Source organism: Trichoderma virens (assembly GCF_000170995.1).
Source record: "Trichoderma virens Gv29-8 chromosome Unknown TRIVIscaffold_6, whole genome shotgun sequence".
NCBI lineage: Eukaryota > Fungi > Ascomycota > Sordariomycetes > Hypocreales > Hypocreaceae > Trichoderma > Trichoderma virens.
In genome coordinates, this window is record NW_014013743.1 from 2,082,977 (window position 1) to 2,095,707 (window position 12,731).

Consider the following 12,731-nt stretch of genomic DNA (forward strand, 5'->3'; position numbering starts at 1 on the left):
ATGGCTGAGATATGGAGGTCAATTGAGTGGCTTCCACCGCCAAAAATGTCATGATGGTTGCTGCGACGTTAGTAATCCATCGCGAGAGCTGTTGACCCGAAAATCAGCCTACAGTGTCACGAACTTTCAATTCTTCTCCATGGCAGTGACGCTTCGCCCTCGATCAGGCCAAAATCCAATTGATATCCCGGAAGCTTTGGAATTTAGAATTTGGCCAATAGCGACTGAAAATACAGCGAGCCAATTGCCGTCAATCGATTCCCATACTTGCCATCTACAATTTCGCGTCCAACTGAACGGCAGTCTATTGGCGACCACGTCTAGACGAGGACAGGCATGAGGAGGAATTGCATCACTCGATGTAGCCTCTCTGTCTGATTCATCGCCGGGTCTGTAGTAGAGGTAAGTCGAATAATGCGACAGGCGCATTAAATGGCATGGAAACACCCGGGGAAAATAGCAAACAGTCACGACATCGGAGTACGGCTCATGCCTCAGTGTCATGTCTCATCGTGTCTCATTACGTCTCGGTCATGTCTCATTAAAATACAAAGCAAGAAAAAAAAATTACCTCCTTGGCCGGGTCATCCCCAGCAAGTCCGCGGCATGCTTGCTCCATGCCCCTCCGTTCCTGGTAGGAGGAGGAGGGGGAGGAGGAGGAGGGGGAGGGGGGATCGCGGCAGCAGTTGTTGAGGAGGATGGTGCCGCCCGCACCACCACCGCGACCCCCCTGCTCCTCTTCGCCGGGTTCGACGAAGCCGTTGATGCTGGGTTTTTGGCTGCAGCATTTACGCGCCTCTCCTCCACCTCCCTCGCCCTCTTCCCGAGGACCTCCCCAAGGTCCTGCTCCTTGGAGCCCGTGCACTCCAAGACTTGTACAATGGCCATGCCTCGATCGAGGCTCATCTCGAGGCCCTCTGCGAATTCGCCTTCTTCTCCTTGCCAGTGTCCGTCGCCAACGAAGCTTCCGCTCTCGTCATACACCATATATTTCTTGTTGAAGGTGTGGAATTTGAGCTTTCCGTCCTGCCATCTCTTCTTCTTGCGGCGGAGGTCGTGTGTGTATAGGCAGATGAACTCGAGGATAGAAGCAGATGCTGGCGGAGCGGGAGCATTTGCTGGCACTGCGGCTGCCCTCACGGGGCGGAATGCAGCCTGTTGAGAGGTGCGAGATGATGAGGCAGAGGGATTCTGAGCCGGTAATGTTCTTGTAGGCTGGGCTGTAGATTGTAGAGCCACCCTGGGCGCTGAAACAGTGGGAGCATGAGCTGGTATGGCGTTTCTCGTGGGCTGAAGCATGGGCTGTTGAGCTGTTCGCGGTGCCGTTGTGATTAACGCAGTAGTTGGTCCAGTCTCTATTCTGCCTGGCAACGGGAACGGCCTAGGGCCACGAGTCGTTGAGGTAGAGGGCATATTAACGGAGCCAAGACTAGGCGGGCCAGTGTTTCTCACATGCTGAAGTATGGGCTGCTGGATATTGCGAGATGGTGGTAGAAGAGGAGTGCCGTCAGACTCAATGCTGGCAACGAGCCGAGAAGGAGGTCGTGTAATACGGGATGACGGTGTAGCAGAAGCATTTGCTGGTGGAGGTATGTCGTCAAACTCAATACTATCAACAAGCCGAGAAGGAGGTCGTGTAATACGAGATGACGATGTAGCAGAAGCATTTGCTGATGGAGGAATGCCGTCAAAGTCAATGCTGGCAACGAGCCGAGAAGGAGGTCGTGTAATACGGGATGACGATGTAGCAGAAGCATTTGCTGGTGGGGGAGTACCATCAGACTCAATCCTATCAACGAATCGAGAAGCAGGTCGTGTAACACGAGATGACGATGTAGCAGAAGCATTTGCTGGTGGAGGAGTGCCATCAGTGCCATCGGATTCAATGCTATCAATGAGTCGAGGTGCAGGCCGTGTGGCTCGAGATGTCGAGGCGGTGGAAGCATTTGTTAATTCAGAGTTTCCCCTCGCTGACATTAAAAACCGCGGAGGTCTGCGAAATGCTTGTGTAGAAATAGTCTGGTTTGGTCTAGCATTGTTCCCTGGCTGAGATATGAGTTGAGGCATGTCTTGATGAGCAGTCCGAGAGGCTGATGCGGCAGGAGCGGTAGTAGCTGGCGCCATGTTTCTTGCAGAGCGAAACATGGTCTGCTGAGTGACTCTAGATGCTGACGTAGCAGGTGTATTAAGTTGTTCCCTATCTTGCATCGAGTGGAACTTTGGCTGATGAGTATCTTCTGCGGCTGGTGCTTCAGGGGGGCCAGCCTGCCCAGCGCTTCTTCTGGGTCGGAACATGACTTGATAATTGACACGAGGAGTTGCAATCTGCGGCGAGGAGAGAGACGAAGAGATATAGATTCGAGACTAATGATTGATGAACCTCTGAGGTTGGCGATAGGCGAGGGCGAGAAGTTGCTGATGTATGAAAGTCACAAGTGGGTGAGAAATCTGAGGACAGAGATGGATGAAGAATTGAAAATGACTGCAGAGAGAGATGTAAAGGCGAAGCAGGCATAGAGAAAGATCGACGAGAGAGAGAGGAAATCTCCGCGAAACAATAGAGATGGAGATGCAGAAAATCAGAGGTGAGGGGCAGTTTGATTCTTCTTCCTCGAATGGCGGGGTGACTTGGTGAATAGAAGCTGTACAGTAGAGGCTTATCGCTAAAGATACAGGCGTGAGCGTGCCAGGACAGCCGTTAGCGAAACGCGACTTGGGCAGCTGTAAGCGAAAAGCTAGCGAATGACGCGACGCCAGATCACGTGACTCTCTTTGATTTTCCTAGTCTGAATTGGTGCCTAGCGATTTCTAAGGAAGGATCCATCGAAGCTTCGCTAACGAAACTCCACAATGGGTACCTTTTACTGGAGAAGATGCGCCTAATAGGCGAGAGGCCGGCATATATGCTCCGGCTAGGGGAAAATGGAGGAGGAGGATCGGTTGATGGATCTCAGGGCCCCAGACACGCTGCAAGAAAATCAAACAAAGTGGTTAGGGTAAAATGGGGGCAATTCGGGTTTCATCAGCAATTCTTTTTTTTAAAAAAAAGCGCGGCGTTTTCCTTCGTGATGTCCATTTTTTTGTTCTGTAGGGTAGTAGGCAATGATGTCCGAGACTTTGGTTCAGCTACACGTCATTGCAGCCTCACTCAGCAAAGCTAGACGATGTTTGATCCTCAGGATACCATTGATAGCAGAATAATCTACCATGACTCGGAAAAAAAAACGCTCAATGCTTAAAACCCCGCTGGTGAGGAGATGGCCAAACTACTCGTATTTTGCTAAATTCTTTAATCATACGGCGTCTACATCCAGCGAGCAGATATTTTAGTGGATTGCAATTTCATCACTCATATTACAGTGTAAGAATTGGCGGAATTAGCGTCATGATTCTTTAAAGGGCTGAATGAATAGATTGGAGATAATTGTTCATCGATGCGTAAACGGCGTACCTATCTGAGTGAGGTGAGATATTGCTAAGGTGCACAAATTTTATAGCTGTTTCGCCAGCGGCAGAATTTCACAGTACACTGTCTGAGCTAATAATAATAAAAAAACTTTCTTAGAAAAATACCCTATGTTTATCGCTGGATACATTTCCTGCGATCCCAATTCCGAATAAGCCAAGTGTATGGGGCAGCTATCTCATCGCCGCTGTCGCTCTCGCAAATAGTCAAATCCAAATCCCACTGTCGTAAATCATTCCGTGATACCATTTCTGTTCTAATCAAGAAAAACACGCTCTACATGCGAAAGCGTCGCATAAAATGACGAGACTACAGGCTCCACGACTCTCTATCGGTCGGGCAGCTTCTACATCATAGAAACTGTTACTCAGCTGATGACAGCTTCAAGGGGGGGATGGCTTCGGTAGCCGCTGCAGACCGTGGGGCAAGGACCGGAGTCTTTGGTTTTGGTCTGTTCCTCTGAGTCCTAGGGGTTCTGGACTGGGAAGCGGGTGGCCTGTTGCTTGGTGCAGGTTCAACTGGTCGACCGCTCTTTTTCTGGGCCTGGCGTCTTTCGTAGACTCCAGGATAATACTTGCCCATCGAGGCGGAGCGAAAGGGTTCGCTATCTTCATCATCATCGCTTGGCAGCCAGTATGGCTCGTTATGATCCCTTGCGGAGCCGGATAAATGATACTGGGACCGGGGCATGGGCATATCGATGTCTGCATCCGCGCCCGTGTCCACGTCCTCAACAGAGTGGTCCATGATGTGGCTCTTGATGTCGTGGTAGAAAGGATGAGTGTGGCGCACGCGAGTCTTGGGATCTTCGTGAAGGGGAAAGTAACCACTGTAACCAAAGAGTTAGTATCAAGCAAAATCCGGGACTGGCATTGATCGGTCTTTACCCTTGCTTCTCACCCCTGGCGGACAGGGCCTCAGGGAGTGTGATGGCAGACGCAGAGCTGTTTTGTCTCGATCTGGGAATGGCAATGGGGCGGCTGCCGGTAGATGCGGATGAGCTGGATCCAGCGCCGTGGTCCACGTCGGCTTCTGTAGAAGATTGTGTTAGAGGTAGAAGAGAAGATGGTGAAGAGTAGAGTGCTAGTTAAGTGTTGAATGTCAAGGAGAAGAAGAGAGAGAGCGGTGAAAACAGGGGTGAAGAAGGAAATAGTTTATGGACGCTTATATAACTATTCAGATGAGAAATTGATGAATGACCGATGAATGACAACAGAGGATCACACATAGGAAAGGGTATGGCGGCAAGCAGAAATCCACATAAAATCGGTCCCCGATGGTCGCGTGCCTGAGCCTCATGCAAGATGATTGACTCCGGATACCCCGCGATGGCTCTTCTCGCTGTGGGGATTAGACAATCGGGCTAGGCGCCTCCTATGGGGATAGATTTTGTGGATGGAGCTGCCGCCGTCATGTCCAAGTGCTGGTCGCTACCAAATTCGACCGGCTGAGACATGACTAGACAATGGGGGAAAATCTCCGACCCGTCCGTATTACGGCAACACAGGAGGAGAGGGACCACAAGAGGAATGGGAAAGGGGGGCCAGACACAACGGAAGAGAGAGAATGGGATGAACGGACTGGTGGGTCAATGGATCGACGAATGAAGCATGTGAAAAAGAACAAACCGGAACTAAGAGGAAGGGGGAAACAAAGAAGACGACAAGAAATGCCAACAAGGGAGGGGACTGCAGAATTCCAACTTACTAATGGATCGCCGGCGCTCAGGCCGCTCCCTCTCCATGTCGGAGCCAGAGGCCCTGGCTGAGGGCTTCGGATTGTAAGTCGGCATATCAGACCAGTCGTCGTCAATGTCGGTATCGGAAGTCTTGGACTTGGGCTCCCGAAGGTCAGACGAGTAGTCGTGATTCGTCTTTGGTTCGTCGGGATACCAGCGGGTGGTGCCAAAAACGAAGGATTCTGACATTTCAGACAGGTTGGACAGGATGGACACTGAGCGATTCATGTTACGATGCGATGACTGGCGATGGGGTTTGCGGGAGCGGAAAGGCCTCTCTACAGGACCGGTTCCCTCGTCGGAACTCCAATTCTCTATGCTGCCCATTCAAACAGAGGCAGGGAAGAACAGAGTGAGTCGCTAGCAAGATGGAGAGAGAGAGAATGAGGTGCTAGACGTGTGACGGATCTAGCAATGCAGCGGCGTTTCGCCTAGGACGATGCCACGATGATTGAGAGGAGGAATTGAAAAGAAGAAGTAGAGAATGGAGGTAATAAGGAGATGGCCGCAACACAAGCCACGGAAATTGAACGGTGATTTGTTTGGTTGCTGCGAGTCAAAGTGGAAATGACAGGGTGCTTCCTCGAGTAAAAGCCGGATGATGGATGTGACGGGAGGCGAAGAGACAAAGGGGGCAAGGCGGGAGAAGAAAGGATTGATGCTTTGAGCTTCTGAATAATGGAGGGGGAGGGGGGGTTATTCTCTGAATGTGTGGGAGACGTAGTAAAGAAGAAGAATCCTTGGGCAATAAGGTTGTCGAAAGATCCGGGTCGTTTGTTGCACACCAACAGGGAAAAAAAAAGGCCTGGGGCCGGGGATAAATAGAGAAATCCAAAGCCACCCAGGCAAGGGAAAATAAAGGGTACGGCAAAAGTATAAGGAACCCACGACCGAACCAAAAAATGAGCCCACCGCTCATAAAAAGGACAGAGTAATCTGTGTAAGAGGTACAGGAGGAAGATTATGCTTGCAATTCGACGCATGCAAAGTGGTACTCGTACGTGGGCAAGAGAAGGAATTGGAAGGCAAAATACTCGTAACAGCAGCACAACAGACAGCCACACACCGTACTCGGACACACAGAAAGGCACAAGGTACAGGCAGGCACAAGACGAGACGCCTCTCTTTGCAGCGCTTATTCCATGTACGAGCATGAGCATGTTGGGTACCGGATCAGCACAGTGCTGCTGCTTTGTACCGGCAGCTTTTGGGCAGGGGGCTTGCTGTTGTGAAACGCACAAATGGCTCCCTCAAGGTGCCATTGATGCGTGAGATGGGCCACTAGCATGGCCGGTTTGCGTGGAGCCCAGAGCCTGTGCAGCTCCGGTCGTGGGCCATGAGCCTATCGCAATGGCGCCGGTCCAGGCTGTTTGGGCTGGGCTTTGGGCTTCTTTGGCTGGTCTCTGGCTTTGTCTTCCCATGGTGGGCAGATTCTCAAGTGCCCAGCCGTAGTGTGTTTGCTTTGGATGAATTGCGTTGTGGACATGTAGGTGGCTAAAGACTAGTCGTCGGTGGCCCAAGGCCTTTCACGTTTGCTTGGTCCGTGGCGCCGCAATTGGGAAGTGACATGAAGTCTAGCTGCTGCTTCTGATGTTTCAATTGATGAGCTTTCAACTTGAGTTGTGACTGACCTTGTTTGCTGCTGCGCGGATGGCCGGACCACACAGGGCCGAATCGGTGTGTGTTGGGGGGATCATCAAGCCGGTCCCCGCATCAGGATTCTGCTCTTGAGAAGTGTTGCCATTCGCCCTATTTTCCTGCTCGCTCATTGTGCTCCAGTCTAGTTAGTACAGTACGTGCAAAGTGCAGCTGGCCAGCATGCAATACAGAAAAGAACGGCGTGCTTCCGCCTCTGATGGGCGTGGCTTGGGCCTATGTGTGGCCTCGTCGTCATTGGGCGCGGCCAGGGACCGATGTGACATGAGATTCTCCGGCAAGCCATCGTCGCACTCGGATTATGGTTCTTCTCTCCCTCCTCTCTGGCCCCTCACCGAGAGCGTTTCAACTTAAATAACTTTTTGTATTTTGTTTCAAGATCAGCACCAACCATGGCGGAGCCCATACAGAGTTTAGCTGCCATCTTGAATCTGCGACTAGCATCACCGGCAGAGCGAGATGAAGCCGGAGACTTTGGACCCTTGAAGATAGAACGGGCTGACATCCAAACCCGGTAGTGCGTCCCTACATACATGTACAGGACTTCTACGGGGCACACAAAGCAGGCCTGAGCAATCGGGACAGGAGGCTCCCGAACACGATAAAAAGAAGAAGTCAATCGGGCTTTGTCTCCGTCAACGCGCGCCAAGGGACTCCTGAGATGATGAATCAGTGTCATACATGTACATGCACCATGCACGGTAATGCCCCTGTACCTGTCCTCCTCGTACCATCCTGGTGCTTGCAAGTTGTGCCTGTCCCAGCAGCCTTATCGCACAGACGGGTTGGTGGGTACTAGGAAAACACGATGATACCTCAGCCGCTACCAAGGTACCAAGGTGATATTATCCTTGGACTAAACGACAACAATTATCTGCCGAAACGAGCGATGGCGCTCCGAGTACAAGCAAGACAAGACAAGACGTGGTACTTACTACTGCTGGGGGGAACAGGGAAAGGGGGGGGGGGGGGAGGTCCAGCCTTGTTTGCCCGGAGCACAATTTCGCGGTGGTGTGGAGTTTGGAGATGGATGCGAGGATGCGAGAATGCTGGGAGTACATGTACCAAGCTGATGAGGCCATTTTCCCTGGGCAAGCACCGTACCTTGCCTCACCTCGCTCCGAGCCTCTCCGCCTCTACTCCCTAGTTCGATGTACGATTATTACAGTACACAGGCATTGGCAGTTGGTGTCTCTCGGGCTTGATGATGTTGGCGGCGTAACAAAAGTATGGAGTGCGTGCATGTACAGGCATCAGCTTACCACGTACATTGGTACAGACGTTGAATGCGTATACCCCAGGTAAGGATTGGAGGTTATACGGCTCTGCTCTGCCCTCCTGGCCCTCCTCCCCTCCCAAGAACAGACAAACGACACGACAGAGGCGAGTGGCTCTTCTCCCATCTTTGCCTCATGCTTTCGAACACGTCCATCCATCCACTTTTCCCAACGTCCTCGTGACGAATGGCAGCGAAAGCCAGAGCTCGTTGGGCTTCGTGCTTCCCCCGTCTTCGCACCAGATCCCCTCTTTGCTCCACGATCCCCACGCGTCGTATCGAAAGTTTGACTTGAATCTCATCTCGTGGTCGGTTGCTAGTGGCGACACGACGGCATGCTCTGCTGCGACATCCATGCCTGTCGGCTCTCGTACAAGGGCTCTTGTTGCATGCAAATTGGCGGAGTACAAAAGGAGCGGATATGGCGGTCCTATGCAGGCCCGGTCTCTCCCACTCAGAGCCCTTGCCGAAGCCGCGCCTTGGAGCTAGTGGTGATGCTGTCAAGACAGCCCATGGGATGCAAGCTCCCGGCGGCGGCCTGGGATTTGCCTTTGCTATTGCCTTTTTTTCTTTTCTTTCTTTTGAAATCTTTGCCTCTCCCTAGCCCGTGAGAATTCCCCAAGTCTTGGCTCCAATCAAACGAGGTGTGTGCGTGAGAATGAGAGAGAGAGGTGGTGTGTTTCTGTCTGTCCATGTATGGAGCACATGTGAGCGTCTCACAGTCCTTGATCAGCCTGTGGATCCCAGTTCATCCATGAGAGAGAGCCACGCACACGCACACGAATCTGAGAGATTCGGCAGGCCAGTGATAAGATGACTGAGACATTGCGCGCCTCGCAATATTCAAATTCAATAAAGGATTGACGGGTACTAGCGATAAGCTTCATGTCTCAGCTACGCGCCTTTTTTGTTCCCTCTCATCCAACGCTACGCTTCTTTTGTGGGTAGATCTCTTTTGGCAACGCCCATCCTTGCCATTTCCTACTCTTTGTACGGCTTTAGAGCGACAATGGAGGAGACGAAGAAGGTTATTATTACATACTGGCCGTGTTTGTCTCTCCTCATGGGTGGTGTGACAAAGACCAGATGCACACCTATCACGGCCTGCTGACAATGAGTAGACCCGAGTACCTGCTCACTCACTACTGTACGGAGTACATGCAGGCTTTATTTTCAAGGCTCTGCTGCATCATGCCATGGCCTGTATGTACGAAGCATTATTACCTACTACCAAGGTAGCACTCACTTAGTAGTACTAAGGCACTAATACGTCGATGCCCCTGATCTGGTAGTGGATGCTTTTGCGCGCCTCTCTTTACATTCTCACTGAACTGACTTCACATGGATGCTAGGATCCGGCTCTGTGTCCCCAATCCCCTTGTCCGTTTGTTTTGGCGCCACGCGCTTCGACTCACTAAGCACTTCGGGGCGCCTCTGCGAGCTAGAGCCTCGAGCATACGAGGATGGCAAAGTCGATTGGAAAAAAAGGTCGGATCCAATATGAAAGCGCCAGCAGCTGCACCAGTGACGCCAACCACGTCACCCCACATAAAGCGTTATGACGAAGGGACACATATGAGATGTCGGCTTGGACCTTTTTGATCGTGGGTCCTTTTGATTTCAACCGCTTCGACTGAACACGCAGAGCATCGAGGTGCGAGTCCCATGGACGAGTTTTGGAGCAATCCCCGAAAGACGAGAGAAAAGTGTTGAGGATGGGCAACCCTGTATACCCTGCAAGGTATCTTGGGGACGAGCTTGACGTCACACGGCCACCAAGTATTGGCCTTACTGGGATCCTTTTTTTTCGTCTCTAATATTTCTCTTCCGTCCAAACCGTTGTAGTGTTGGACCGTTGCCGATCGGTGGGCTGCCATCGCGCCCAAAGGGAATAGGCCCGTGGGAAGTCTTGCCCGAGAGCGCCTCTTCTCGCTCTATTTCTCCCCGGCCGGTCTGCTGTACTCGGCTCGTTTTCGTTGGGTCTCAACTTGCATGCTGCTGCAATGTTAATCTGAGGGATATCGTCGGGCACCACTCTGGATGCAACGCCAATGCCAGGCCTCGTGCTGCTTCGGCGGTGGAAGCAGAATCGCCTCCCCTCATTTGTCTGGGGAAGAGGGACAAGGGGGGTTCTCGGCAGCCGTGTCCGTGGGCCTGAGGCGGCTGGACCAAACAGAGCTGAGTCTGGCATCATATCTTTGCCGGCCTGGCTCTTGGCGACATATCGTGTGTCCAGGCTCATGTCCTATCGCGTCAATGGCAGCCATGGATACCTACATACGTCTCCCCACACCAGCCTAGCCATTACGGAGCACAGGACGGAGCATATCAATGGGGCCATAGAAACACACGTCAGGCATTGTTACGAGTATGTTGAGAGAAAAGACCTAGAGCGCGCTGATTGACTAACCATGACAATCTATGAGCCACCTCCGGAGCCTCTTCCGTCCAACCATGTTGCTTCTCCTCTCACATGCCGCGGAGCAAACGAATGAATGGGGCAAACGTTGCAAAATCACAAAGTCCCCACGCTCTTCTCCTCGAACGAACCAGAGGGGTATCATATCATTATTACCATGTCATCCATCTCTTCCCATTTTACCCGCACCGTACTCAAATATCAGATATCGCAATCGAACCGCCAAATTACCGCAGATGAACACTTCCCATGCCGTATGTGGGATGGATACGCATGTCGAGGCTGTCCATCTTTCTTCTGCTCGCTTAACAGCGACGGGTTCTCCCTGTCGCGTGTGTGGCTTGCCCTACTTCTCCTGCCTCTTCTCCTCGCTTGCGAGGATGACAGAGAGGTACAACAGGGAGGACTAGACCTCGGCTCGACCAGTGAAACGGGTGCGAGTAATCCGATGCTTCGACCAGTACGCAGATGCAGCAACAACTGCAATCAGCCAGAGCAGTGCACCGGTCAAGTCTACCCACACGGCGTGCTTCATGCGCTCAATGTCTCCGTTGCCATGGGCGTTTTCGTAAATGTAAAGCTGTGCGAGTTGACATGTCAGAATCAGGTCATGAAAAGCAACAACGCTGGTAGCCTTTGCATTGCATTGCATCCCAGCCTCTCCATCCCCCTCTCTCTCCGTAAATGCGTTGTGCAACGCATATTTGATCAAGGTCAAACGTACCTTGCCGAAGACACCAAACAGAGTGATCCACAGGATGAATAGGATGAGATCCCAGGCGACGATGAAAACCCCACCGGCTTCTATGATGAAAGGGATGAAGTAGAGGGCACACGTAGCCGCCGTCAAAGCGCCGACAACGACGGCATAGATCTGTGGGTTTGCAAACAGTTAGCCAAACCTATTCTGCCCCTTGCTTCTATTCCCAGCAGCGAGTATTGGTCATGGTTGGGGGCTCCTCTCATGAGTATACTCGTACTCGTATGCACAGTAGCACAGAGTGCATATTCGTAATGTCTGTCAATATTACTCCATGACTCCATCTGTGCGACTTACCCATTTCGAGTGTGTGTAATTGTCAAACTGGCTCGCCCGCTTCAGGTCGGTGCCGTAAAGGCCGCAGACGGTAATTGCGAGGGCAAAGCAGGCGACATGAAGCGCTGTAAAAGCGTAGTAGCTGATGGAGAGGCTGGATTTTGCCATGGTGTTTGTGCGCGTATGCATATGCTTCGCTCGGTAGCTGCGTTTGGCTATGCCCGAACTAAGACCAGATCCTTCGATGAGCAAGACAGGGCGAAAATAGCCCGACTGACTAGTTTTTCCCGAAAATGGGCAAAAGAAGGAAAAAGGCAATAGTCTGGACAACCGTTTACTCCTTGCAGCCTCAACTATTGCTTTGCAGGTGAGGCGTATAGAAAAAGCCAAAAATCAGAGGGCGAGTAGGGCGCTTCTCTTCAGCCTCAGCCAAGGCAACGTAGAGAGGGAGAGGGAGAAAGAGGAAGAGAGGGGGGGAATTGCAGATGGAAGCGGTACTCATTCTCCCCCTGGCTCTCCATCATCACGATCGCATTTCTTATCCTCATGCCTGTATAGGCGAGCAATTCTGCTGCTCATCTCCCTGATTTCACCACTCAATACTACACCATACCTGGTTTCTCGTCAATGACGTCAAGTAAACAATAAACAAAATCATGGAATGCTAATACTAGGCCAAGCTAGATTCGGACACTTACACGTGATCCTGGCATCGGGTTTCTCTCCTAACTCGATTCGCGGCGGCTGGCTTCGCTTGGCTTGGATCCCTCTCCAGCCCTACGTCAAAACCGCCAAAACTAACGACACTATTGCCGCGATCTGCCTTGTCCATCGCGCTCTGGTTTCCCAGCCAAGTAGGACTTTGCAGGGGATGAAGAGAGACGAGGCTAGAAGGCCGTCATAGCGCCCATTAGCATCAGGCCCGGCTTTTTACTGACGGCGGCCGCCTCCGGGCGTCTCCACATTTGCCTCATCTTGTGCCTCACCTTGAGCTGCTGCCTTTTGGGAGCCTGGCGTGGGTTTCAATATTTTGTGCCGGATTGCACTGCCATCTCCGCCTTGAACGGAAAACTCGTGACTGGAGCTGATTTTATGACTTTGCTCCTGGGCTCAGAGGTTTGCTAAGCCCCCCTGTGGTTC

At 51.9% G+C, this 12,731-nt stretch overlaps 4 protein-coding genes across 4 annotated transcripts; all 4 read right to left on the bottom strand.

The window, feature by feature from the left end:
• Window positions 1-567: 567 nt before the first annotated feature.
• TRIVIDRAFT_201013 (uncharacterized protein) lies at window positions 568-2,295 on the bottom strand (the record flags this gene model as incomplete). Its single annotated transcript, XM_014101465.1, has 1 exon — window positions 568-2,295. One exon carries the CDS (start codon window positions 2,293-2,295, stop codon window positions 568-570), a length of 1,728 nt encoding a protein of 575 aa, XP_013956940.1.
• A 1,534-nt stretch (window positions 2,296-3,829) lies between these two features.
• On the bottom strand, window positions 3,830-5,432 carry TRIVIDRAFT_60434 (uncharacterized protein; the record flags this gene model as incomplete). Its single annotated transcript, XM_014101466.1, has 3 exons — window positions 3,830-4,295; window positions 4,354-4,498; window positions 5,174-5,432. 3 exons carry the CDS (start codon window positions 5,430-5,432, stop codon window positions 3,830-3,832), a joined length of 870 nt encoding a protein of 289 aa, XP_013956941.1.
• Window positions 5,433-6,454: 1,022 nt separating this feature from the next.
• Window positions 6,455-6,973, bottom strand: TRIVIDRAFT_60433 (uncharacterized protein; the record flags this gene model as incomplete). Its single annotated transcript, XM_014101467.1, has 2 exons — window positions 6,455-6,664; window positions 6,836-6,973. 2 exons carry the CDS (start codon window positions 6,971-6,973, stop codon window positions 6,455-6,457), a joined length of 348 nt encoding a protein of 115 aa, XP_013956942.1.
• A 3,948-nt stretch (window positions 6,974-10,921) lies between these two features.
• On the bottom strand, window positions 10,922-11,759 carry TRIVIDRAFT_180027 (uncharacterized protein; the record flags this gene model as incomplete). Its single annotated transcript, XM_014101468.1, has 3 exons — window positions 10,922-11,135; window positions 11,280-11,429; window positions 11,613-11,759. 3 exons carry the CDS (start codon window positions 11,757-11,759, stop codon window positions 10,962-10,964), a joined length of 471 nt encoding a protein of 156 aa, XP_013956943.1.
• Window positions 11,760-12,731: the final 972 nt, after the last annotated feature.